This window comes from Bos grunniens, chromosome 29 (assembly GCF_055505025.1).
Source record: "Bos grunniens cultivar Pamir isolate PY7600 chromosome 29, Bosgru_T2T1.0, whole genome shotgun sequence".
Lineage (NCBI taxonomy): Eukaryota > Metazoa > Chordata > Mammalia > Artiodactyla > Bovidae > Bos > Bos grunniens.
Genome location: NC_141193.1, coordinates 3,792,452 through 3,819,350, shown reverse-complemented (window position 1 = coordinate 3,819,350; position 26,899 = coordinate 3,792,452). Strand labels below are relative to the sequence as shown.

Here is a 26,899-nt window from a genome sequence, read left to right as displayed (position 1 = left end):
GTGACCTGCCTGGACCGGGGCAGTGGCTCAGCGGCTTGCATCTCACTCCCTCTAGAGGTTCCAAAGACGGAGAAGAGCTTCGAGGAGAGGCTGATCTTCAAGGCTTTCCTGCTCAAGTTCGTCAACTCCTACACACCCATCTTCTACGTGGCTTTCTTCAAAGGCCGGTAGGGGCTGCTTTGGTGACTCAGACACACCGCCTTCCCCAGCTCGCGCCTCCTCATCCAATAGAAGGCTTCCTGCCCCCGTTTCCCCACAGGCAGGAGGCACCCAGGCCCAAGGCAGAGCAGTCAGTGAGCTCCAGCTGCTGCTGCGGACGGGCAGAGGCCTGGCTCCTGCAGGGCCCCCAGGGGGCAGGGACCCTGGGGAGAGGGACCCCAGGCGCTGGGGACTCCAGACAGCAGGGGCTCCAGGCAGCCAGTTCCAGGGGCTCCCACCCCAGGGAGGTGAGGGCTGCCAGAGAAGGTATGAAAGGGCAGCCACTGGTGTTCGGGGCCAGTGGTGGAGTGAACCCCACACCCTGACCCTCTGGAGCTGTCCTGGATTTCTAGGGGCCTGTGGCCCACCCACCACAACTTCCCACTGTCCCTGCCCCCACCAGGGCCTGGCCGGTCAGATCCCAGAACCCCTCCCAGAGTCTCCATCCTCAGCATCATGCGATTTACAAATGCCGTGGCCACCCGCCCATCCCAGGGTCCCGGAGCTGGGCCAAGGTGCCCAGGCCCCCCTGAGAGCACCCACAGCAATGGAGCAGGCTCTCAGACGACCCCCGGCCGCACACCCACAGGGAACTGAGAGGCGGCCTCGGGACCACCCCCACACCAGCCTGTCTGCGTCCCCAGCATGGCTGCGAGACCCTGCTGTGGTGGGCATGGCACCGTCTGGGCTCAGACCCCTTTGCCTTCTCCCCTCCTGGGCTCCCTTCCCTCCATCCGCCCTTTGGCCTCTTGGTTTCCCATTGAAGCCACGTGTTCTTACCCACCTGCGGGCTTGGGAATCACATGAACATTCAACCAACAGAAAGCCACTGTGGTCGGTTCTTAGATGAAGCAGGCAGGGGGAAAGCCTGTGAGACCCTAGCCCTCCGACCTGGGGACGCACGAAGTGGCCCACCTTTGGGGTCTCCCAGAGCCCACTCACCCCACTCTAACTGACCCCCATCATTGGCTCCGACCTGGGGACCCACGACGCAGCCCAGCTCCCACCTCCCACCTTCGGGGCCTCCCAGGGCCCGCTCGGCCCTCTCTAACTGACCCCCATCATTGCAGGTTTGTCGGACGCCCGGGCGACTACGTGTACATTTTCCGATCTTTCCGGATGGAGGAGGTAGGTCCCGCTCTGCTTTCTCACCTCTGTTCACACACCTCAGTTCCCAGCCCGCGAGACCCCTGCTCTGTTATCTAGCTGCTGGGGTGGGCTTCAGCCTTCCATGGCAAGTCCATATAGTGTCACTTTAAAAGGAGAATATCTCTTCAGGGTCATGGAAACCAAAAAAATTACACCCTTTTTTTTTCTTCTTCTTTTTCTGTAAGACCTTGAAAGTTTTTCTCTTTGGTTATGGTGAACCAGTGAGAAAAAAAAAAAAAAAAAACTCAATTACAACTCTTACTTCAACATTGATATACTCATCTCTCGCCCCACCACACACAGTGCTGGTGATCTTTGGCTTCTGCTCAGTGGTTCCAGCCACTGTGGTTCTAGTGCGTGTGTCTGAGTCCTGGCCGCCAGACTTGTTTCACTGGTTCCATCAGACCAAGCCAGACTTCAGGGCCCATCAGCAGTTCAGGTCTCACGGGAACTAATCGGCTTTTGCAATTCCCAGAATAATTCATTTTATTGAGAAAGAAAGGTCTTCCTGATAAGATCATATGAAACAGGGTGGAGAGGATTAGGTACTGGGTGACCTGGCTGCCTGAGGTGAAGTTGAGAGCTTCAGCCAGCTGAGTGCTGGCCCCAAACATCCCAAGGCCTCATCCACAGTAGCGGATGTTTGTAAAAAGCCTTCCAAATGCTCCCCACTACCTGACACATCCTTTACGTAGGATGACACCTTGTCAAGCTCTCTAACTGTTGGAGAAGTTGGGGGAAATGTCTTCGTGAAATAGAATAAAGCATAGAGCATCTTTAATTTTTAATGAGATGGTGGCTCTTCCAGATAAATTTTTTGGCAATTTTTGGTATATGAAGTTTGGCCCAGGACTCAGAGAGTGTCAGCTGTGTCCTGGAGTGTCACCCAGTATCCCTTCAGTCCCCACCACTTGGACAAGTTAAGCTTCTGTCTGCCTGCTCACGCCCCCCGCCCCCACCAGCCTATGGTGGTACAAACCCACGGGGGACAGGGCTTTAGGCCTAACAGGGGTGGCCGGCTGCCTCACCATGTGGCTTGCCAACTGCACGGGCCCCAGCCTGCGAGACCGCTGCCCACCCGCTGCCGATGGGCTCTCTCCAGGCCTGGTTCCAGCCCGGACAGCCTGTTGGTCAGGTTGTATTAACTCCAGGGGCCACTGTAACAAGACACCAGACCAGGTTGCTTAAGGCAGCAGCTTTAAGCTCTGATAGTTCTGGAGGCCAGAGTCCAAAATCACAGTGTCAGCAGGGTGGTGCCCCCTCCCAAGGTTCTAGGGAGGGCTCCTCCAGGCCTCTCCCAGCTCTCTCTGCCACTGACCGTCTTCGATGTCCCCATGCCGACGGACGTGCCTCTCCAGTCTCTGCCTGCATCCTCAGGGGGCCTCCTCCCCCCGCTCCCGTGCACTTGTGCGTTTTCGCTTCTTCAAAGGACACCAGCCACTGGAGCAGGGCCCACCCTACACCATCACAACTGCATCTTCACTCGCTCATGTCTGCAAAGACCCTGCTAACAAATGAGGTCCCGCTGTGAGGCTCCAGGGGCTGGGACACGGAGGATACAACTCAGCCCTCGGCCCAAGGGCCAGCCTCCCCTCACAGGGGGCTGGGCGGGGCTGGGCGGGGGCTGATGCGACCCTCTCTTGCAGTGCGCCCCGGGGGGCTGCCTGATGGAGCTCTGCATCCAGCTCAGCATCATCATGCTGGGAAAGCAGCTGATCCAGAACAACCTGTTTGAGATCGGCATCCCGTGAGTAGCTTCTGGCCTCAGGTCTCAGCTAGCACGGGGGCGGGGGCAGGCCTCCCGGTGGTCTGGGCGGCAGGTGACGCGGGGCCTGGACCAGGGTGGGGGCACCAGAAACAGGGAGGTGGTGAGAACATGGGGAAGATGGGCAGTAGCGACTGCCTGGTGGACAAGGAAAGGGACAAGGCCAGGTGACACCTCCTCTCCCAAATGGCCGAGGATGCAGGATACAGATTGTTTTTGTTCAGTCGCTCAGTCATGTCCAACTCTTTGTGACCCCATGGACTGCAGCACGCAGGTCTTCCCCGTCCTTTACTATCTCCTGGAGATTGCTCAAACCCCTGTCCATTGAGTCAGTGATGCCATCCAACCATCTCGTCCTCTGTTGTCCCCTTCTCCTCCAGCCCTTAGTCTTTCCCGGCATCAGTGTCTTTTTCAACTCACTGGAAAAGGATATAGATAAGCGCCCCCAGATCCAAGTGCCGGCCCCCGTAGTCCAAGGCATCCAAGCCTGCTCGGGCCCATCCAGACCCCTGACATCTTGGGGCCCTCCCCAGCCTCTGTTTCCTTATGTCAGGGGTCCCCAACCTCGGAGCCAAGGACTGGTACCTCCTGTCAGATCAGCAGCAGCTGAGATTAGAAATAAAATGCACAATAAATAAAATGCACTTGAATCATCCTGAAACCATCTCCCCCACCTCCAGTCTGGGAAAAAATCGTCCTCCACAAAATCGGTCCCTGGTGCCAAAAAGTCTGGGTACCACTGCTCATGTCACAAATGAAGCAGTGAGGCTTGCCCTCCGTGTGCCCCTGGGGGGAGAGAGCAAAGGAGCTAGCCCATCAACAGAGTGGTCACCGCAGACACATCAGTTCAGGCTTTAAAACAACCTGGAGGGGCCACCCCCAAGCCCGCCTTCCTGGGAGCCTGACCGAAGCTACGCCGTGCGTCCTCCAGGAAAATGAAGAAGTTCATCCGCTATCTGAGGCTGAAGCACCAGAGCCCCTCGGACCACGACGAGCACGTGAAGAAGAAGCAGCGGTACGAGGTGGACTACACGCTGGAGCCCTTCGCGGGCCTCACCCCAGAGTACATGGAGATGAGTGAGTAATTGGGGGGCCCTCCTGGGGCGGGACAGGGCAGACATGGGCCAGCAGCCCCCCAGGGCTCCGGGGGACACATGCAGGACTGAGCCGTGTCGCCTGCAGCTGTGTCTCTGGACGGGAGGTGCCCAGGGTGGCCCATGAATCCCGGGGCTGGGGCAAGAGAGAGAGCCAGCCAGATGTGGCCACACGGCAGCCACTTGGAGCCTCCCAGACACCACCTCCCTCCCCACCCCTCTCCCACTTGGGCTACACTGGCCTTCTTGCTGGTGTTGCTGTTGTTGTTCAGTCACTCACTCGTGTCCAACTCTTTGTGACCTCATGGACTATAGCCCACCAGGCTCCTGTGTCCATAGGATTTCCCAGGCAAGAACACTGGAGTGGGTTGTCATTTCCTTCTCCAGGGCATCTTCCCGACCCAGGGACTGAATCCACATCTCCTGCATTGCAGGCGGGTTCTCTACTGCTGAGCCACCAGGGAAGCCCTCTCTTTGCTGTTACCCAAACGCATAGAAGTCACGCCTACCTCAGGGCCTTTGCACCAGCTGCGTCCTGCCTGGAATTTGCTCCCCTGGTGCATCACTTACTCCTTTCCTCCAGGGCTCTGCTCAGAACGTCCCCCACCAGAGGGGTCTTCCCGCAGTGTGTGACAGGGCAGCCCGGCCCTGCTCTCTGCTTCTCTCCACAGCTGACATCTCTAGTTCCCGGCACTCTCTCGCTCCCCCTCCATCTGTCTCTCCTGTGGAACTGACGCTCTGTGAAAGCCGGCCTTTGGGGTTTTTTGTTTACTCTTCACCGCTGTGCCCCCTCCACCTAGAGCAGGTCCAGGTATACAGTGGGTGTTCAGCGCGTGTTCACTGAATGAACGGACAAGCGAAGATGGAGACTCGTGTAAAGGGTTTCCCAAGTGTCGTGCCCCCTGACCACCATGGATAGCTTATCTTAAATGCAGGTTCCCGGGGCCCATACCCAGTGTGTTGGAGTAGGACCCAGGACTCTGCATTTTAACAGGCACCTGGGCAAACCAGCCAGGGACTGCTCTGCAGGGTGAGGCGATTGGGGCCGGGTGGCCTTGGAGCGCAGGAGCAGTTCCCTTTAGTAGTACATGCACTAGCCCCGTGGGCAATGAGTCACTCCCAGCTTCTCAGATGACAGTGCAGAAACAGCCCTGAGACTCTCAACAAGGAGACCATGTGGGGTCCCATGGAGTCCTCTGTTTTGTCCCAGAATCGACTCCGGGCTGAACCAGAGGCAGGCAGGCAGCTCCCTGCCCTGTGGGCACCCCCCACCCACCCAGGCCTGCCCCCTGCCTGCCTGTTGACACTCATCCTGGGGTCTTGGAGGAGGGTCTCCACTGCCGGCCACCTGACCCCGTGGGAGGTAGACACCAAGAACCGCAGCCTGTGATCAACTGGGAGACCACGGTCGTTCGTTTCCCCAGATTTCCATTTTCCTGGTGGCTGGAGAGTTCAGGGTCCTCTGGGGGGTTTGATGAAATGAAATTCCTGGAACAGGTCCCCCCGCCTTGCCCACCAGGGAGCAGCCCACCCCATGCCCACTGGTCTCCGCCTCCAGGCTGACTCAGCTGGGATGAGGCGGAAGAAAGTCAAGTCCCTGCTGGGCCTGACCGGCCCTCTCCCCCACCCCACCTGCACCTCCACAGCTCTCCCCCAGCCTGTCTGTCTAAGATGAGGCCGTGTCACTCCAGAGTCAGAGAACCTGCAGCCTTAGGGCTAAGCGGCCCCTGGCCCCCCGGGGGGCCTCTATCACCTCCACCATCTGCAGAGGCTTCAGACAAGACCACTGCCCCCAGAAGCACCCCCAGAAGCTGTGGGGCGCAAGGGGCCAGCAACCCCATGCCAGGATGAAGGCTCACACAGAGCCCCACCCGCCCGCCCACTAACAATGGCCACACTCAGCCTGCCAGCCCGGGTGACATTCTGCCGGCTTCCTTGTTTACTGCCTGGCACCGAGCGCCCTTGGACAGCGTCTGGCTGTACAATCCCTGAACCCACTTCCCCCACTTGCTTCCATTCAGCAACCTTTCCCTGACCTCCCCAGGAGCTGGGCATCTGTGGGCTAGAACCTCTGAGGCCAAAGGTGCCCCGGAGTCAGCTAGTTGATGATGAAGATGACAAGAAAGATAGAGGGAACAGGGCAGAGGAGCAAGATTGTCCGGGACAGTGGATGGTGGGCCCCCCTGGCTCCCCAAGGCCCGATGGAGTGGATGCTGAGGGCTGTTGGAAGCGCACTGATGCTGGCGGGCCCCCCAGGTCCCAGAAGGCATTCGGGCCCCTTCGCCGCCCAGACACAGAGTGACTGAGTCTGGGCTTTTGTGCTCACAGGCACCCTTTCCCCATCACTGGTAAATTTTTTCATGATCAGACTATAAGTGAGTACACGCCTATTATTCAGGACGTAATGTGAAGGTTCAGAACCTGACTCCTGACCTGGGGTCACCCGGGGCTGCAGGGCCCGTGCCGAGATGCCCTCTTACACGCGGGAGGCAGGGTGCCGTCCGGCCCAGGGCGAGGGTCCCGCCGCCCTGAGCCGGGGGCCGCACGTGCTGACCGCCGCCCCTCTCTGCAGTCATCCAGTTCGGCTTCGTCACCCTGTTTGTCGCATCCTTCCCGCTGGCCCCGCTCTTCGCGCTCCTGAACAACATCATTGAGATCCGCCTGGACGCCAAAAAGTTTGTCACCGAGCTCCGAAGGCCAGTGGCTGTCAGAGCCAAGGACATCGGTGAGTGCCTGGGCCCTGGGAGCGGAAACCCTGGGTTTGGGGAAAGGATCACACTCCCGGGAAGCCAGAGGCAGAGCTGGCCAAGTGGGGCCCCGACTCCTCACTGCACCTGCCCTGGAAGGAGACTCAGACACGAGGCAGGGTGGGGAGATGCAGGACTCCAGCCCCTCTGCACCCCACCTGACCCCCAACTCCTGAGATGTGCAGGCCACGGAAAATGTTAGGGAACCCCGACCTCCAAACTCCTGAGATGTGCGGGCCACAGAGAACGTTAGGGAAGAGCTTGGGTCTCGGGTGACGAGGGGCCTCCCCAGCCTGCTGCTGCAGAAGGTCCATAAGACGCATTTTCTGTGTTGGTCCCCAGCACCCCTGCCCCACCCCGAACGTCCGTGTGGGCCCAGAACACAGAGCCAGACCACTGGGAAAGACGGTGTTAGCTGCCCAGCAAGCGTCTTCCTACACAGTGCATCACGCAGTCATTTAACACTCACTGGAGACATGAAGGAGGGAGCCCCCCTACCAGTGAGAGAAGGGCACCCTGTAACCTGCGGCTCAGGGTCAAGAGCCCCCTGGGCCTTTTAGCCCCAAGTCACTGAGGCACTGGGGGCTGTGGGACTGTACACTGAACATCGGGCATAACTTTCAAATAGTCAGAGACCTCAAAAATGGAGCCAGCTTCCTTGTGCAGTGGTGAGCTCCCTGTCACCAAAGGCACGTAAGCAGACGTGGGTGCCCATCTGTCCAGGAGTGGGGGGATCTAGTGGGCGGGGCTCAGAGACCCCCGCGCGCCTCGGCCAGAGCCAGCCCTTGTCAGCAAGGACAATGCCCATCTTATCTTAAACAGAATCACCTTAAACCAGGATTCAATTTTCAGGGTGAAAACAAAAAAGTCTTTATTGGAACTTTATCTTGAAATGAGATGGAAAATTACAAAATATATTCTTTTATTTCCTATTGAATACAATTTTAGTTAGAACAACACCTGTGCCAGTTCTGTGCTGGTTCCCAGACAAACAAGATGGAATTGTGTGTTAGGGGTGTTATCTGTCACTCTACCAAATTAAGGACTGCGCACCAGAAGACAGAGCTTTGGGCTGGACCTTTATGTTAGTTGCTCAGTTGTGTGGACGGTAGCCCACCAGGCTACTCTGTTCATGGAATTCTCCAGGCAAGAATACTGGAGTGGGTTGCCATTCCCTTCTCCAAGAGATCTTCCAACCCCAGGGATTGAACTCAGGTCCCCTGCATAGCAGGCAGACTCTTTACTGTCTAGCCCAAACATAATCCTGCAAACATGCAGGGCCGTCATCACTCCTTCCAAAAGCTTCTCCTGCCCTTGGCATTAGGTCATCGCATCCCAGGCCAGGGACTCCGTGGGCAGTGCTCCATCCTCGGAGTGGCCCCCACCGACTGATGGTGCCAGGCCCACCAGCTCTCCACATGAGTCCCTGAGACGCCCGGAACTCTGCTTTACACGGTGCGCCTTCTCAGGTTGTACCGGAAGAAACTGCCGTTTTCACAATCCAAACACGCTCAGATACTGGTGATTTCACCTGGATCATGTTTGTGCCTTGGGATCCATGGTGTGACCTGCCGGGCCCAAGCTTAAGAGGGCTCAGGAACACTCCACCAGGAGGGGTGTCTGGGCTCAGCTCCCGTACAGAGGTCCTCGCCCTGCATTTTGACGCTTGAGTCTCCTTCCTGTCCGGGCGACCCAGACAACCAGTAAAGACTCAGCAAAGAGATGCCTCTTCCACCAGACTTTGTGGTTTTGAAAGATGTGAAAGGATGTGGATTCTCTGGCTCCCAGGGTCCCTGATGCTGCCTCGCCTGTGGCTGTAGAGTGAGCCTCTGCCCCGCACACCTCGACTCTAAGGGCTGCGGGGCTGGGTAAGAGCCGTCCAGAGCAGCGCGCTTGCCGCTGCGCTGGGTCAGAGCCCAGCTCGCTCTTCCATACAGGGCCAGAGTCGCTGTTCTCATCTCTGTGGGCTGTGAGGCAATGTGCAGAATTCTCACCGAAAGCTGAAGTTTCTCATGTGACATCTCCTCACGTGAGGGTTCTTCCCTCCTGGGCCGTCCAGGCACAGGCCAGGCACATCTCTGGGCCACCGGCCAGATCCGCAGATCCCCCGACGACAGAGGATGAGATGGTTGGATGGCATCACCGACTCAATGGGCATGAGTTTGAGCAAATCCCAGAAGATGGGCTGCAGTCCATGGGGTTGAAAAGAGTCGGATACAACGGAGCGACTGAACGACGACCTCGAGATCGAGGTGCCGTGGAGCCAGGGCTCTCTGCAGTGCCTCTCGCCCTGCTCTGAGGATGGCCCAGGGAGCCGTGTCTGATGTTGGACTTTCTCTGGGGCTTGTTGCTGTTGTGTCTCCCGGGAGCCTGGTGAGGACGCTAGGGTGACTCCTCGGTCCCACTTTCCAGATGGGGAGACTGAGGCCAAGTGCTGAGCGTAGCCGAGCTGGAACCAGATTAGCTGAAGCCCTCGGCCCCTCCCGGCACACTTCCGCCAGGGCACGCCTGCGGCATGGACGGGGCGGACGCGGCAGCCTGCCAGGCGCTCCCCGCTCGGTCCTTGGGAATTCTGAGCCCGCGCCCAGTGGCCGTGAAAGAGCGTGCCACTCCTGCCCTGTGCTCCTTACAAAGGCCTGATTCTTGGGCCAGAGGCCTCAGGCGAGCCCACAGTGGCCACTGTTTGCTTTGGCATCCTGTGCCTGGTGGAGCCACGGCCACGCCCCACTGCAGCACCCTAAACCCTGCCACCCCCGGGATGGAAGCGAATCCCAGGACGCTCCCCCCAGCCCTCCCTGGCCCTGGTGTCGTTCCAGCACCAGCAGGGTTTGGAGCACGTCCTCGGGGTCTCTGCTCACGGCTCCGCGACTCTGCTTACGGATCAGCTGCTGACTTCCTGGTTCCTGCCCCGTTGGTTGAAGCATAATCTGGGCTTGTTTATGGGCTCCTCCACCGTAACCTTTCCTTGAAGAGGCTTTTGTGTTCCTCCTGTGATCCGTGCGGGGCCCTGAAGGGACAGGGGCCCCCCCAGCCCCCGTGACCCGCACCCAGAGCGCCAGGAGCGTGTGGAGGAAGCACCAGCGCCGTCACTGCTCGGCCTCGGAGAGGGAGGCGTGCAGGGTCCTGAGGGAACCCAGCCCGTGCGCTCGTGGGCGCCGGCTCCAGCCTCCCAGGCCTGACCTTTCACCCGGGGCCAGCATCGTCCTCCTCTCGGGCTCGCTCTTCAGAGCCTCCCGGGTGAGAAACCCTTCCTGCATTCAGCTCCTGGGAGCTGCGAGTCGGCAAGCACATCCAAATACCTCCCTAGACTGTTCTTCAGAACCAGGCTCGGCACTGAAGAAGGAGACAGGTGAAATGAGGCGGAGCCCTGCGAGATGTCATAAGGAGGCTGAGATTCGTCCCAGGCAGCTTCAGCCCCTTGTACTTTCCTAGAGGTCATCAGGACAGTGATTCTCATCGTGTGGCATGCGTTCAAATAATCTAGCGGGTCAAGACTCCAGCAGACACGGATCCCATGGGCTGGGACCGGCGTCCTGGAGCCCAGGGTTCTGGGGTGGGGTCACACAGAGAACCATCGGCCTGGGCATAGAGACCCGGCAGGACGTGTCGGACAGCCTCAGTCCCCTGCTGTGGACCGCTCTGGCCCAGCCATCTCCCCCACACCGTCCCCATTGCCTGCTGTCCCCTCTGTCAGCTCACTGACAGACTTGTTTCCTCCTGCTGGGCTCAGGAGCCACCTCCCAAGGGAGCCCCCTGCCCGGAGACCTCAACTTGCTGGACTGGCCAGCACTCCAGCACCCCACTCAGAGTTCTCAAGCTCAGGTTGTGTGGGACCCCATGAATGAGTGGACAGGAGTGCCTGGTCTTGGCTCCCTTGAAACACCCTGCCCTTGGAGGGTTTTCTTCTCCAGGCTTTAGTAGGGTCTGGGTTTGGATAAATGTGATTCTTGAAGCCACTTGTGGTGATCAACGGCGTTGCCTTGGTACAGAGAGAGCTGCAGTGCATGGTGTGGCCTGAAGGGGACGCCACTGCCAGCCGCCGCCAGCTGTTGTCACAGAGATGCCAACTGGGAGCTGAGGCTCTTGCAGAAGCAGCTAGTCTAAATTTTTAAAAAAACACATCATCCCGATTTGTATACAACCATTGACATTGTGGGGCTTCCCTGCTGGCTCAGTGGTAAAGAACCCGCCTGCCAATGCAGGAGACAGAGTTTCTATCCCTGAGTCGGGAAGATCCCCTGGAGAAGGAAATGACAACCCACTCCAGTGTTCTTGCCTGGAGAATCCCATGGACAGAGGAGCCTGGTGGGCTGCAGTCCACGGGGTCACAAAGAGTCGGACATGACTAAAGGAAAAAACCACAGCAACAGCATTCTGTAAGGAGCAGGCAAGACTGGTGAAACTCCCGCGCACCTGGCTGTGGCAACTTCTGCTTGGGCATGAAGAGGCTGCTTGGAGGGACCGTCTACACTCACATAGTCACTCAGCAAAGACTCACCAGTGCTGAAGCTGAAGCTCCGATACTTTGGCCACCTGATGTGAAGAGCCGACCTGTTGGAAAAAGACCCTGATGCTGGGAAAGATTGAGGGCAAGAGGAGAAGGGGGCAACAGAGGATGAGATGTTTGGGTGGCATCACCGGCTCAATGGATGTGAGTTTGAGCAAGCTCTGGTAAAGTTTGGAAGCTCTCCCAGACAAACCTAGACAGCATATTAAAAAGTAGAGACATCACTTTGCCAACAAAGGTCCATATATGGGGCACTGGAAGCACTTGCCCTTGTGGAGTGGTCCCCGGCCAGGGCTGGGAAGCCGCCTCACACCTGCCTCAGGGGCTGGGTCTGAGCCGGTGGTTTCCCGATTCTGGGGCGCGTGGGCCTGAACTCCTGCTGTCTCTGCTGACCATCAGCATGCAGCCTGCAAACAGGCGCTCACTGCGAGGGCAGGAACACCCATGCACAGCCTTATGGGCCCTGGGTGGAGACCCCCCGACCTGCCACTGTCCCCACCAGCCCTTTCTGTTGTCACCATCTCAGATCTGTCTGGCTCCAGGCGGGGGGAGAGGGTGAGTGGGACAGAGTTTCAGCCCCAAGTCTGCGATAATGTGTTCCTGGCCTGATAAGACACTGTCAGGGTGAGGACGGGGGTGGCCAGGGATGTTGGGCCCCTTTCCAGGAGCCATAGCCTTGGGGCCCTAAAGAGGGGGGCTGACTCTGGGCCCTCAGGCTTCCTTCATGGGCCTCCTGATTCTCGTCTTTGCTGGGAGCGAGGCCAGCGGGGCAGCTGGCGATGCTCCAAGTGCTGTGTGGTCATCCCATTGCCCTGTGATTGGGCACAGCCGCACGTCTCCTGCTGATGGACCAAGGTGGGTCCAGACGGGCGTGGTTTGCACCTCGCTGCTGCCCACTCACGTTACCGAAGATGTGCTCCTGGCCGCACTAGCTAGGAGGCCCTGGCTCGGCCCCTGACCCTGGCTCGCCGTCTGACCACCCCTGACCCTGGCTCGGCCCCTGACCCTGGCTCGGCCCCTGACCCTGGCTCGGCCCCTGACCCTGGCTCGCCGTCTGACCACCCCTGACCCTGGCTCGCCGTCTGACCACCCCTGACCCTGGCTCGGCCCCTGACCCTGGCTCGCCGTCTGACCACCCCTGACCCTGGCTCGGCCCCTGACCCTGGCTCGCCGTCTGGCCACCCCTGACCCTGGCTCGGCCCCTGACCCTGGCTCGGCCCCTGACCCTGGCTCGGCCCCTGACCCTGGCTCGCCGTCTGGCCATCCCTGACCCTGGCTCGCCGTCTGGCCACCCCTGACCCTGGCTCGCCGTCTGACCACCCCTGACCCTGGCTCGCCGTCTGGCCATCCCTGACCCTGGCTCGCCGTCTGGCCATCCCTGACCCTGGCTCGCCGTCTGGCCATCCCTGACCCTGGCTCGCCGTCTGGCCACCCCTGACCCTGGCTTTGCTAGCACTGTTGCTCGGTCGCTCAGGCGTCTCGACTCCACAACCCCGTGGACTGCGGCACGCCAGGCCTCCCCGTCCTTCACCAGCTCCCAGAGTTTGCTCAGACGCACGTCCACTGAGTCGGTGATGCTCTCTAACCATCTCACCCTCTGTCGTCCCCTTCTCCTTTTGCCTTCAATCTTTCCCAACATCAAGCTCTTTTCTAGTGAGTCGGCTTTTCTCATCAGGTGGCCACCGTATTGAAATTCACCTTCACCTTCAGCATCAGTCCTTCCAATGAATATTCAGGACTGATTTCCTTTAGGATTGACTGGTTGGATCTCCTTGGAGTTCAAGGGACTCTTAAAAGTCTTCTCCAATACCATAGTTCAAAAGCATCAATTCTTTAGCACTCAGCCTTCTTTATGGTCCAACTCTCACAACCATACATGACTTTGGAAATAGCATAGCTTTGACTGGACGGACCTTTGTTGGGAGAGTAGTGTCTGCTCTTTAATATGCTGCCTAGGTTTGCCAGCGCTTTCCTTCCAAAGAGCAGGCACTCCTAGCATTGCTGCTGCTGCTGCTGCTAAGTCGCGTCAGTCGTGTCCGACTGTGTGGGACCCCATAGACGGCAGCCCACCAGGCTCCCCCGTCCCTGGGATTCTCCGGACAAGAACACTGGAGTGGGTTGCCATTTCCTTCTCCAATGCATGAAAGTGAAAAGTGAAAGTGAAGTCGCTCAGTCGTGTCCGACTCTAGCGACCCCATGGACTGCAGCCCACCAGGCTCCTCCGTCCATGGGATTTTCCAGGCAAGAGTACTGGAGTGGGGTGCCATTGCCTTCTCCGACTCCTAGCACTAGAGCTATGTAAAAGTTTCTGGACACCAAATTTTGTGGATTCTGTCTCTAATTACTGCTGCATGGACTCTTTGGGGAGGGGGACGCTACATGTAAATTGAATCTTTGTCTCTCTAGAAAAACCAGTCAGTAGTTTACACAGCTTCACGGCAGATTGTTCAGAACTGGGAACCAGGTGTTTCTAAGCATCTCTCTGAGAATCTAGTTGGCTTACAAACAGCCGCTGAGCCAGTACAAGCTGTGGGCTCTGTGGTTCACCAGGTTGCCCCGGGCCCTCCCCAAATGCTCCCAGTTACCACGCATCTGACCTGTCCCACAAGAGGGCCAGCCTGCCACGGGCTTGCTCGAGTTACTAAAAGCCCCAGCAAAGAGGTCTTGAACCTGTGCTTCTCGGCCCCTCCCCCAGGAATCTGGTACAATATCCTCAGAGGCGTCGGGAAGCTTGCCGTCATCATCAACGTAAGTGACGTGGGGACCGCAACTGGCTGAGCTGCTGCACAGATAGGGGGCCCTTCGGGAAGCTGGTCTCCGCCTACAGCCTCAGGCAGCCCCGCTGAGAGAGCGCCTCCTGGTTCTACTGAGGAGTGGGGCAAGTTCAGGGCGGGAATGACACAGCTCCTCAGCCGCTCCCCGCAACCCGGGCAACACCCTCCACTGCGCCCACCTAGGCCCCTTAGTCCCCTTTCTCCCCAGAGTCCTGAGAGAAGGAGATAGAGGCAGACAGGGCGGAAGGGAGACCCAGAGAAAGAGATTCCACGTCAGCAACTCTTCTGCTCTTTAAAACAGTTCATTTTTTCTCCTTTATGTGAAGCTCACACCTGCTCTTTAAAGAAGGTTTGGGAAATGAAACATGGAGAGAAGAGGAACCTGCTAGCCAAATACACACACACACACACACACACATACATATACACACACATACATGCATGCGCACACAGAGATACACACATACACACACATACACAAAGACATACACACATATACACAGACGCGTATACATACACAAACACACACATAGAAACACACAGAGAGAGACACACATACATACACACATACACACACACATGCACATACATACATACACACAGAGAGACACACATACACACACACACACACGTACACACACACACACGCGCGCGCGCGAGCCTGCTGGGAACAGCACCCCCATGACCCTCCCTCCGCGCATCTGGTCCACACCTTCATGACACATGAACCCCAAGTACGAGCACCTCAGGAATGTCTGCAGTCATGTGGCCCTCACCCCTCCACCCACTGGCCGAGCCTGAGCCCCCCAGAAGCTGCCGCCTTGCATCTTGGCGGGGGCAGGGGGGCCAGGCAGACAGCCCCCCGGAGTAGATGGTCACAGTCATGGGGCTAACTCGGTCCCCATAGCACGGGAAGTGACACTCAGCCCAGACAGGGACCCTCAGATCCCTGGGACGTGCTGTCCCTGGAGGCAGGCCACCCCCATCAGCCACCCACTCCTGCCGGCTTAAGGCTTTGAAACCCATCTGTAAAGGGAGGCTGTGGGCAGAGCTCGTCCACCCATCCCAGCTGAGCCGGGGGCCACGTTTTAACGAGGAGGCGCTGGAAACACCGAGGCACAGCCCCTCTGTGTGCAGCGTAAGCATGGGGCTGCTGTGAACAGAGCAGCTGGGAACAAACGGGGCGTCTCGTGAGAACAACCAGCTGCAACAATCACAGCAGCAGCCGCATCTTGAACGTTCCGGAAACTGCTAAGTCCTTCCCATAGAATGCCCACAAGTGTGCACATGAGCCCTGGAGGCAGGGGCAGTGCCCCATCTTGCAGATGATACAGCTGAGGTACAGAGAGGTCAGGTGGCTTGCCCAGGGTCACACAGCCAGCAAGAGGCAGAGCTGGTCTTTACCCCAGGCCTTCAGGTCCCTGCTCTGACACTGGCATCGCACCACTCTGCCTCGGGGACTGCTCCAGCACAGGGGAGCTGGATCTAGACTTTGCAGAATACAAGGCATCTTCCCTTCCTGCCTCATTCCCTTTCAAACAAGCCAGGAAGGAGAGGCACCTACCGTGGGTGCAGTTAGCCCTGTCTGACAAGAGGAAAAGCAGGCACAGAGAGGTCAGGCCACTTGCCCAGGGCCACCCAGCCAGCAAGAGGCAGTCAGCATCGTCCCCCAGCCTCCTCGTTCCAGGGCGCCCTGTTCTCATCCCCAGCACTCTCCTCAGAATGCTGGAGGGGCTGATGGGGTGCCCCTAACCCTTCATTTGTTCACTTGGCGAGCCGGGGCCATGGGGCCAGGCCCAGGGCCAGCGCTGCCCAGGCTTAGGTGGGGCAGCGCCCCCTCCCCAATGGGGGCCACACTGACCACTCCGTTCCCTGGCCAGGCGTTTGTGATCTCCTTCACGTCTGACTTCATCCCTCGCCTGGTGTACCTCTACATGTACAGTGAGAATGGGACCATGCATGGCTTCGTCAACCACACCCTCTCTTCCTTCAACGTCAGCGACTTCCAGAACGGCACGGCCCCCAACGACCCCCTGGATCTGGGCTACGAGGTGCAGATCTGCAGGTACCGCCCAGAAACTCTCTTTTTTTTTTACATTTATTTGACTGCATCGGGTTTTGGTTGCACCATGTAAGACCTAGGCCCTGACCAGGGATAAAACCCAGGCCCCCGGCACTGGCAGCGCAGAGCCTGAGCTGCCGGCCTTCCAGGGAAATCCCCAACAACTCTCTTTAAAGAGCCCCATTTGGTGGGCTTCTGGAAAAAACCCAATTCTTTTGCCCAGTTCTTTTCGGGCAAATCACAGAACAGCTCAATCTTGCTTCCAAGAAAGAAAAAAAAAAGAGATTCCTGGGTTGGAGGTTGTTGTTGTTGCTTGTCGCTCAGTCGTGTGTGACTCTTTGCAACCCCATGGACTGCAGCTTCCCTGTCCTTCACCATCCTTCTACCAGATGGAGGTAGGAGGTGATTTATCACGTCCTTTAACTAAGAAGTCCAGGATAGCTTCAGGCACGGCTGGATCCAGGGCCTGCCATTTGTCATCCAGCCCCGTTCTGACACTGCCTCTCAACATGCCTCCTGCACATTGGCATCATTTTCCGGCAGGCAGAAGGGAATCCCCCAGCAGTCCTCTCTACTCAAAAGTCTTGGTGGGAAGAATATTTCTTTCCCACAAGTCAGCATAAGTCCTAGGATTGAGTCTCACTGACCTGCCTTCGGTCATAAGCCCCTCCTTGAAACCAATCACTGTTGCCAGAGTGTGGGGTCTCTGGCTAGGTCTGGGTTATATGCCAGGGTGTGGGGTTGTGGCCATAGATTTGGGGACATCTCAAGGAAAACTGGGGTTTTCAAACAAGGGGTCATGGATGCTGGATAGGCAAAAGCAGCAGATACCTGAGACGGTCATTCAGAGCAGGCAGGGAGAGCCCCAGGAGAGACAGGGGCAGGGATGGGGTGTGGGTGGTGGGGGCGAGGGGTGCCCCAGGAGAGACGGGGGCAGGGGTGGGGTGTGGGTGGTGGGGGCGAGGGGTGCCCCAGGAGAGACGGGGGCAGGGGTGGGGTGTGGGTGGTGGGGGTGAGGGGCACAGCCAGGCCTGGCCATTCACTGTGCATCTTCCATGGGCCAGCCTGGCAGGGTTAGGGGCTGGGGGCTCGGGCCTGGGGACTTGGGAACGGGCAACATGAACCCTGCTGTCCAGGGACCTTGTACAGGGGGCAGCAGAAGCGTAAACAGATCCAGTTAAAGGCGTAATAGTAGCTGGAAGCCTAGGGGAAGGGTGGGGGCATGGGGGGCGTTCCAGGGAGAGGGCATGTGGGTGAAAGCAGGGTGGTGGGCACGGGTGGGCTCTGGAGCGTAAAGCGTAAAGGCCCAGCATGGTGGACGGTGAGACCGAGGGAGCGGGCCGGAGCCGCATATCCCGGCTCAGGAAACAGGACTGTGGTGTGATGGGCCCCAGGCCAAGATGAGGCTGAGGGCAGGGGGCAGAGCGGAGGCAGTGTGGCCGCAGCTTGCTCAGTATCCTCTGACGGGCTAAACCGCCTGAGACTCAGAACAGGAAGCCCTCAGGGACCAAGACACACGTCGCAAAGCCGGAGTGGTGAGGCCCGGGCCTTTCTGTGCAGGGCAGTGTTCACTCCAAGCCTGTTTACTCTTACTGTGCACCTAGCTCTGTTAAGCCCACCTGTCTGTCTTCATACCCTTGACCTGGCAGCAGGCTGTGAAGGAGGCTGCCAGGCTCCAGGGTACTGACAGCAATGAGCAGTAGCTCGTGGCTGCAGAAGAAAAACAAAACACAAAAACAAAACAACCAACAGCAAAAAAAACAGGTCCGAGAAATGGAAAACAGCACACCTGGGGTCCCGGGAACCGGCAGGCAGGCCCGCCCTGCGTAGGTGCAGCTGATGACTTTGAACAGCACCTGTGTCCCGGTGAGCCCCAGGGATTAAACTACAAGACGTGCTGTGTGTTCCGAGTCAGGGCAGGCACTGCACTTACTCTGAGACCCGTACAGCGGTGAAAATGAACAAGCTGGAGCCAGGCCTGCCAATGAGAGAAGGCAGACGACACGCAAATACACAACATGACACGCTGCGGGCTGTTCAGAGGCCCACCCACCGCATGTTTCAGGGCACACAGATGTGAAGAGGCCGGGTGAGCTGCTCCAACTCCCGCGTGGCCGCCGTGGGCAGGGTCGGCCTGGAGAGCTGGGGGTCCCTTCCTCCCCATCATCAGGGCTCCAGAGACCCCTGAGCTTCCAGTCCGGGCCCCCTGCTCGCCTCTCTTGCTTTGTTTGAACGCCCCACACCAAGAACACGCTCATCTGACCTATTTAACTCAAAATGAATTTCAGAGAAGAATGATTTCGAACAAAGAAGGCAGGGAGATAGGTGGTCGTTTTATTGTAAATCCCCTCAAAAGGTCAGTGTTGGTGTTTACAGGGTAAGCGTTGGTTCTCGAGAATGGAGCCCCAGGCACCCAGGTCTTCGAAGTAGCCCCCTATCCGAGCATTGGTCAGGAATCCTGGTCACGCAGCGGGGTGGGCAGCGGGAGGGCTGAGGAAACAGGCCAAAGACCCCGGGGGTTTTGTGGGGGTTGGTTTTGGGTTTTGGCCATGCCAGGTAGTGGGATCTTCGGTCTTCCCTGCCGCCCTCCGGCTCTTAGTTGCAGCATGTGAGGTCTAGTTCCCTGACCAAGGATCGAATCTAGGCCCCGTGCGCTGGAAGCACAGACTCTTAGCTCCTGGACCACCCAAACACCCCCTTTTTAAGTGAGACCCTTGCCACCTTTCCCCCACAGAGCTGGAAGGTCATGGCCAGCCCTCTCTGCTCCCTGGGACTGTGGCTTTAGTCAGGCCCACCTGTCCGTTGGCCACAATTAAGTCCTGTGAGCGCTGTGAGCTCCACGCTGCTAGCTGCTCCCGCTCAAGCCACCTCCCAGGTAGTCGGCTGCAGGTGGAGCAGTACCCAGCCCAGCCCACGGCCGTGGGTATAAAAAAAGCAGCTGAGAGCTGTGATCACTGCCACCATCTATCACCACACTGAAACAAGCGTGGTCTCACTGAACGCGCACAGCTGTGATCACTGCCACCATCTATCACTACACTGAAGCGAGCATGGTCTCACTGAACGCGCACAGCCAGCTCCAGAGAGGGCACTCTTGTCCCCGGTGTGGGGAGCTTGCAGGCTGAGTGCAAGAGCTGAGCCGGGAAAACAGCAAGATCATCTCTCACAGAGGTCAGTGCAGGTGGTGGGGCTTGGCACCTGGACACGTCTGTAAGTGGGCTTTGAGGTATGTGTAGGAGTTCACCAGGTAGCACAAACACATTTCCCAGCATCCTAGTGCGGCTGGCCCTGAGCACAGAAGGAAGAGGGAGGAGCAGGTGTGTGTGGCTGCTGACGGTGGGAGAGCAGTGGCCGCTTGTTCCCATAGGAGATCAGGTTGTACAACTTCTGCACAGCTCAGCAGCTGGCACCAGAGTGCCTTCCCCGCCCCATCCTGTCTCTGGGACTGGCAGCTTAGTGCTGCACAGGCTTCCTGAGACTTCTGTCCTGTTGCCTCAGAAGACACACAGCTGTGTGGATGAGGGGCCCTGTCTGTGCCCCCACCAGCCCTAACCCCTGGAATGGGGCCTGGTATGCAGCACTGCTCACTAAATTCTTGTGACGTGACTAAGTGAGGGAATGCCAGGCTGAGGCCCAGAGACGTCAAGCGATGCCACAGGGACACACAGTGAGGCGGGAGCCCAGTCTGGGTCTGTACCAGGCCCACACCCCCAGAGCCAGGGGCCTCCTCTCCTGGGCCCCCAACGGGGCCCCAGCTTTCCAGTGACCGGCAGAATGCACCTGCAGCCCTGTACCTGGAAAACGCCCTTTCTCGGAAAGAAAGCGAGGCTTTCTCAGACGGCTTTGGGGAAGCTCTTCCCACACAGACATGGTTGGTCCTGTTAAAACTGGGCACCCCAAATTTGGGAGCAGCTGGGGGGGGCCTAGGTGGGGACAGAACCCCGGGTTCCCCTCCTTCCTGTGCCCCCACCTCGGGCATCTCTGGACCTCTGACAAAAAGGCAGAACTAGAGCCGTGGAGGCCCCCATGCTCCCGCTGTACAAGGGGCAGAGGCGGGCCCTGGGGGCCCTGGGAGTGAGCACTGTCTCCCAGCAGGGCGTCAAGAGCCACGTCCAGAAGCCGTAAGAAGAGGGATGGGTGGATATTTATCACAGGGAGATAAGGACGTAACACTTGGGGAGGTGCCCTTTGGGCACTGGGGCTGGCAAGGTGGCAGGGGACAGGGTGGACCTGACCACACCAGCAGTGTCTTTAACCTCATACATGGGCTACTTTGCAAGAACGTTTCATTTTTTTCCAATAGTTCCCCCACAGAGAGGGGAAAGCCTGAAAAAGCTGTTTTCACACTGGATCTCACAGCACGTGGCCTGGAATTCTGTGGACGCAGGAGGCGGGTGGGCTGGGTTGAGGCTCTGGTTTAGGGACCCCATCCCCTTCCACCTGGAAGGCCCCACTTCCTGTGTGTGACCCACTGGAGTCTCCAGGGTGGGGGTTCTTTTTGTTACCAGGGCTGCACTACCTTCAGAGTTTGGGATCCCTGGGCAATATAGTCCCAGAGCCCCCTGCTGTGGGCCCCCAGCTGGGCTTATGGGGACACCCTTGCAGGCCTGCCCAGCCCACGTGGGCACCGGGATCCCTTCTGGTGTGGGGAGAAGCCCCCCACACTGTGTGAGCCAGCGGGGCTGGGGGCTGTCCTGCAGGCGGCCCAGGCTCTCCTGATGCGAGCCCTGCGGTGGAGCCGGAGCCCAGCTCCTCCTGAAGGCCCGCCTCGATTCTGCAGGTACAAAGACTACCGGGAGCCGCCATGGTCGGAACACAAGTATGACATCTCCAAGGACTTCTGGGCCGTCCTGGCCGCCCGGCTGGCCTTCGTCATCGTCTTCCAGGTGCGAGGGCCTGCTCGACTTCGGAAGGGCTGGGGGCTGAGGCGCCAAGGATGCGCTGTTGCCCAGAAAAGGGTCAGGAGGGCAGGAACTGGCCAGGGTCAGGGGTTTGGAGGCTGGAGGACTCACCCTGGTCACCCCGGGGTGTGAGGTGCTGGTGACCCCAGGCCCTGGCCAAGGAGAGGTCCCAGACCCTCCTGAGTTAAAGGAAGGTGGGGATGGGAGGTGGTCAGGGCTGGCGGGGTCCTGGCTGACACCAGCCCCCACCTCCAGCAAGCAGGGGACCCGGCCCTGCCAGGCCCAGTCTCCCGGGAGGGGAGCTAACCCTGAGGCCAAGGATCCAGACCCGGGAGCCAGCCGGCACACGGCACTGAGACCCCAGCTGGGGCGGTCGTGCTGAGGTTGCCTCCGGGGTGTCCCCCTAGCCTGGGGTCCCAGGAACTGGGGTCAAGCCCCAGCCCTGCCCCTTTACACATTGTGGCCCCCGCCAGGACCCCCAGCCCCTGAGGCCCCCTGCCTCGAGCACCAGCCTTCCACAACCCACTGCAGTCAGACTAGTATCTGGGGCCCAGTTCCCCAGAAGCTGAGCCTGAGATGAGGATTCTGGTGCAAACGGGTTATTGAGGGGAGCCCTTGTTGCGGGGCAGTTGGGGTGGGGTGGGTGCTGCTCAGCAGGAAGGGGGCCTGGGCCAGAGCGTGAATCCTGCCACACAAGTGGGCCCACCTTGATGCAGGAGAGTGCCTCTGGTCTGCCCACGTGGCCCTTCATTGGCTTCAGGCCAGGACCAGGGAGACGGAAGGGGGCAGTTCCCTGCAGACAGGCAGCTTTGAGTGTCAGCGGCCACAGCTGAGGGCTGGGAACGTCAACCAAGAAAGATGACGGGGGATCGGGGGGTGGGGGGGGAACCGGCACCCTCTATGACCAGTAGACTGACTCAGTCACACGTGCTCACAAGTGCTGGTCAGATGGAAGTTTGAAAACTAGAGATTTCCATCAGTCTATGAAAGCCAACTCGTCTGCATTCTACAGACCAGAAATGTAAGCAGAGAGGCGGCTGGCATGGATTCAGGGCAATCCTGGGAGGCCTGACAAAGGGCAGAAGGGCCTGTGGAGTCCTCAGAGATGGCTTAAGCTCCATTTGTTTTGTGTTCTTTGCATTTTAACTACTTTCCCTTGAAGCCTTAGCACTTGTATTTAATTCCCTGGTAGCTCAGCTGGTAAAGAATCTGCCTGCAATGCAGGAGACCCTGGTTCAATTCCTGGGTCGGGAAGTTCCCCTGGAGAAGGGATGGGCTATTCTTGGGCTTCCCTGGTGGCTCAGATGGCAAAGAATCCACTCACAATGCTGGAGACCTGGTTTCAATCCCTGGGTCAGGAAGATTCCCTGCAGGAGGAAATGGCAACCCGCTCCAGTATTCTGGAGAATCCCATGGACAGAGGAGCCTGGTGGGCTACAGTCCATGGGGTTGCAGAGTCGGACACAACCGAGTGACTAAGCATGCGTTGAGGACGGAAAGAAAAAGGATCCCTCTTACACTGCTGGAAGGAATGTAAAAGGGTGCCTCGGCTACAGTCCATGGGGTCCCAAAGCATCGGACACGACTGAGTGACTAAGCACAACCAATCAGATCATTTCTTAAGCCTGGAGATAGACTCATGCAGACAGTTTTCCTGTTTAAGAGGGCCCACTTCCTGTCTCATCTATGATCTCCGGGGAAACCAAGGCCAGGGAGGTGCAGGGGGTATCTGAGGTCACAGGGCCGGGGTGATGGGCGGAGCAAGGTGCTGTCCGTTGGGGCGCAGGGGGAGGTGGGAGCGTTTCCGGGGTCGCCCCTCCCAGCCCCCCGACGCTGACTCTCCTTCCAGAATCTGGTCATGTTCATGAGCGACTTTGTGGACTGGGTCATCCCCGACATCCCCAAGGACATCAGCCAGCAGATCCACAAAGAGAAGGTGCTCATGGTGGAGCTGTTCATGCGGGAGGAGCAGGGCAAGCAGCAGCTGCTGGACACGTGGATGGAGAAGGACCGGAAGAAGGCGGAGCCCTGCAACAACCACAGCCCCGCCCCCGCCGCCCCGCCCCCGCCCCCGCCCCCGGATGGCCCCGACTTCCCCGGAGGCTCCCTGTAGCCGCTGGGCAGCCCCAGCCACCGCACTCTCCGTCCCGGGCCGGCGGCTTCTCACACCCACCTGGCCCCTGGGCTCCTGGGTTTGTGGCAAACCTGGAAAACCGCCTTGTAGTAGGACAGTGTTTCTCCATCTTTTTCTACTTTGTTTTGTTTTCTCTTGTTTTTGCACAAAACCATTATGCAGGGAATCCTGTTTAGTGTTCAGCGTTAATCAAAATGATTGCTGGGGACCGGGTGGCATGCAGCAGATGCGGGTGTTTTGTGGACGCAATGCTTGGAGTCTGGGGTCTCCTTGGCAGTTGGGAGGTGAGCCCCCAGAAGTCATCTTCTTTAAACCCTCCTGATGCCTTAAGAAAGGTGAGGTGGCATTCCAAGGCATCGGGCAAAAGCTGGTGAGAGATTTGAGGGCAAACAGAGAAATGCATGAGGGATGACGTTGTTGACACCCGTTCCAAATGACGTCACTTGTCTCTAGGTCGAAAGAGTCAGATTGTTTCATCGCCTTTTCCTTCCATGGGTTCAGAAACCGAGACACTGCTCAAAATGCAAGGTGCCCTGGCTGTGTCGCTCGGACGGCCTGGGGGCCCCGGCTTCCCTCTGAGAGAATCAGCAGGGTGCAGGCGTCTGAGTAAGCAGTGACAGGCACCTCCCCCCACCACAGTGAAAGAGGAAATGGTATTTCTCAGCTGGTGTCTGACCCTGAGACCCCGTGAACAGTACAGGCTTCTCTGTCCATGGAGTTCTCCAGGCAAGAATACTGGAGTGGGTTGCCTTTCTCTTCGTCAGGGGATCTTCCCGACCTAGGGATCGAACCTGGGTCTCCTGCATTGCAGGCAGATTCTTGACCATCTAAGCCTCCAGGGAAGCCCACAGGGTGACAGAAAAATGAGCAGTGAGAGATTGTGACCTCGGAGGCGTTTCTGCAGACAGCTTTAGGGTTTCAAGAAGTCTTAAGGCTTCCAGGGGTACTTTTGCAGCTTCAGCATATTTATTGGGTTTGTTTGTTTGATTAAATCAGTTCTACAGTGGATTTAAGGGTTTTTCCTCTGTAGCTCAAAGGTGGAAGGCGTTTATTTTATTAGCTAACCAAATATCATTGAGAGGAATTTGAACTACTGTTACTACCAAAGATTTTTATTAATAAAGGCTTCTATTTTGGTAACACTTCTCTATATTTTTACTTACAGGAATGTTACTGTTGGAAATTATCATTTTAAAAAACTTGTAAAAACAAACCTCCATAGCTGATAGGAATGGTCTCAACTTGCAGCCCCATTATACTAACGATGATCTGAAGTTTCTCAAGCACGCAGAGAAATGTAAGAGAAACGTTCCAGCAAAGGGAGGGGCGAAAACACGAACATGTTTGTCTTGAACATGTGGTTGGTGAGCGCGGACATTCCCGTAAGCTGTCGATTAGGAGGGACGTCCGCAGGTGTCATAGCTTTTTGTTACTTGCTAAAATCATGCCATCTGATGCTTCTGCTTTCTCTTGTACAGTAAGTAGTTTGAAATGGGGTTTTTGTATATAAACATTGTATTAAAAATGAGGTGATTACCGAATATCCTTTTATGGAAACCATTTCTTTTTTAAAAAGTGAATGTACACAGATACACAAAGGCTGAACATGCATCTGAATAAATTTGTATACATGACATCTTCCTTCCAAACCCTGTCCACGTGACTTCTGCCCCCAGAAACTCAAGGGGCCAACCTCAGAGTCCCCTCGTGATTGAACCTGCAAACTCAGGGAACTCGTAAGCCTCCATTTCCTCAACGCAGGACACGGGACCCATTCTGATGTTCCTGGGACTTTGTCCGAGAGTACGTGCACGTGTATGGCTGTGTGGGTCTGTGTGTGCACGTGTGATTGTGCCTGTGTATGTGTCTCTGTTGCTTTGTCTACACCTATGCACAACTGAAGCCAGAAGGAGAAGGGGTGGCAGAGGAAGAATGGTTAGATGTCATCACCGACTCACTGGACATGAGTCTGAGCAAACTCCGGGAGATGGTGAAGGACAGGGAGCCTGGCATGCTGCAGCGGGTCACAAGGAGCTGGACACGACTGAGGGACGGAGCAACAATGTGGGGGTGGACACACCTTTCCAGCCGCCTCTTCCGCGATCCCCACATCCTGACCCCTGGTCCCGCCAACCCAACAGAGTAGTACTGAAGATTTCGTGGACCTAAAATTGCCCCCAAACCTTTAGGGGAGCATCCCAGGATTGCCAGTGTGTTTTCTTTTTTCCTATCGATTTACTTATCTCGCTAGGGCTTTGTTGTGGCGTGTGGACTCTTAGTTGCAGCACGTGGGATCCAGCTCCCTGACCAGGGATCAAACCCAGGCCCCCTGCACTGGAAGCGTGGAGTCTTAGCCACTGGACCGTCAGGGAAGTCCCGCCCGTGTTTTCATTTGGGCGAATGGGGACACCTTTTCTTTAACCCATCACCTATAATCCCCATCGTTTCTTGAAAGAAAGACTCTCTTTTGCATCCAAACATCAGTGAGGCCTCAACCCGCAGGCCTGCAGGGCACCCCTGGAGCTGTTGTGTCCCCAAGGAAGTCTCAGCAAACCCGAGCCCAAGAGGCCCTGGCTGCCCCGCCATCAAGAGCGTCCTTCTAAAGCTTGAGGGCGGCTCTCAGGCCAGCATCGGCCCTCCCCTCTCATGGGGCCTCCCAGGGGCCTGAGAGGCTCACAGGGGACCTTTAGCCCCTCCGGGTTGTGAGGAAACGTCGTCGTCTCAGAGTGGGGCGGTGATCCACCCCCCGCCCCACCAAGAGCACAGGGCTCCCTGACAGCCAGAGCTTACAGACACGCATCCCTGCAATGTTCAAGAAGCAGCCGTGAGCAAGGCAGACACAGCCCCGTCCCTCAGGGGCGACTTCTTGCAGCAGGCATCAGATGCGGAGCGAGAAAATGCACCCCAGCACAGGATCGTCTCAGAGGAAGGAAGGGGTGCTGATGAAAATATAACAAGGGTGTGGCTGAGGGTCACTCAGAGTGACCAAGTTGAGCAGGAAGGCCCCCAGAGTCTGAGCAGGGAGGAGCCGGAATGTAAAAGCCTGGAGAAGGGCCAGAGGTTCCAGCAGCAGCGGCAGGCACAAAGGCCCTGAGGCAGCGGTGCGCTGGGCGGGTTGTAGGAGCAGCGAGAAGTTCGTCATGTCTGGGGGGCGCAGGGCGGGAGGCGAGGAATCAGGAAGCAGCGCACACCAGCCGCCCCCCTGCCTGCCCCGGCTCCCTGAGGACTTCGACCTCGGCAGGAAGTCCACGGCAGGGGCTGGCGGCCTCCACCAGGGCAGGGATGGAGCTGACTCACACAACTCAAGGTCTTGGTGGTGTTGGGTGGAGACTGCAGAGGGGTTGGGAGCCAGGGAGGAGAGATGCAGAAATTCAGGTGAGCGATGTAGGCCTTGGACAAGGGTGGGAGGAGGTGGGGGTGGGGGGGGAGCCACCAGATTAACTTCACAAAGACCTGGGCTCTGGCAGCAAAAGGACCCCCAGAGATGAGCGGGGCAGATGGCACCGTCGTTTCACAGACAGGCACAGTGGGGACCAGAGAGGGTCAGGGCTCCGCTCTGGTCTCACTG

General features: G+C 57.9%; 1 protein-coding gene across 12 annotated transcripts in view; it reads left to right on the top strand.

Moving 5' to 3' along the window:
* The window catches only part of ANO1 (anoctamin 1), a 190,204-nt gene extending 165,332 nt beyond the window's left edge, over window positions 1-24,872 (top strand). For 10 of the 12 annotated variants that reach the window (XM_086385825.1, XM_086385832.1, XM_086385830.1 and 7 more), the window contains 9 exons: window positions 56-167; window positions 1,269-1,326; window positions 2,994-3,094; window positions 4,044-4,189; window positions 6,779-6,931; window positions 14,156-14,208; window positions 16,115-16,299; window positions 21,077-21,182; window positions 23,047-24,872. In XM_086385825.1, coding sequence (XP_086241951.1) covers window positions 56-167; window positions 1,269-1,326; window positions 2,994-3,094; window positions 4,044-4,189; window positions 6,779-6,931; window positions 14,156-14,208; window positions 16,115-16,299; window positions 21,077-21,182; window positions 23,047-23,310 — 1,178 coding nt within the window. In that variant the 3' untranslated portion in view covers window positions 23,311-24,872. The remainder of the gene's footprint in view (window positions 1-55; window positions 168-1,268; window positions 1,327-2,993; window positions 3,095-4,043; window positions 4,190-6,778; window positions 6,932-14,155; window positions 14,209-16,114; window positions 16,300-21,076; window positions 21,183-23,046) is intronic. The other 2 variants (XM_086385834.1, XM_086385836.1) reach the window with 1 other exon arrangement.
* The last annotated feature ends 2,027 nt before the right edge of the window (window positions 24,873-26,899 follow it).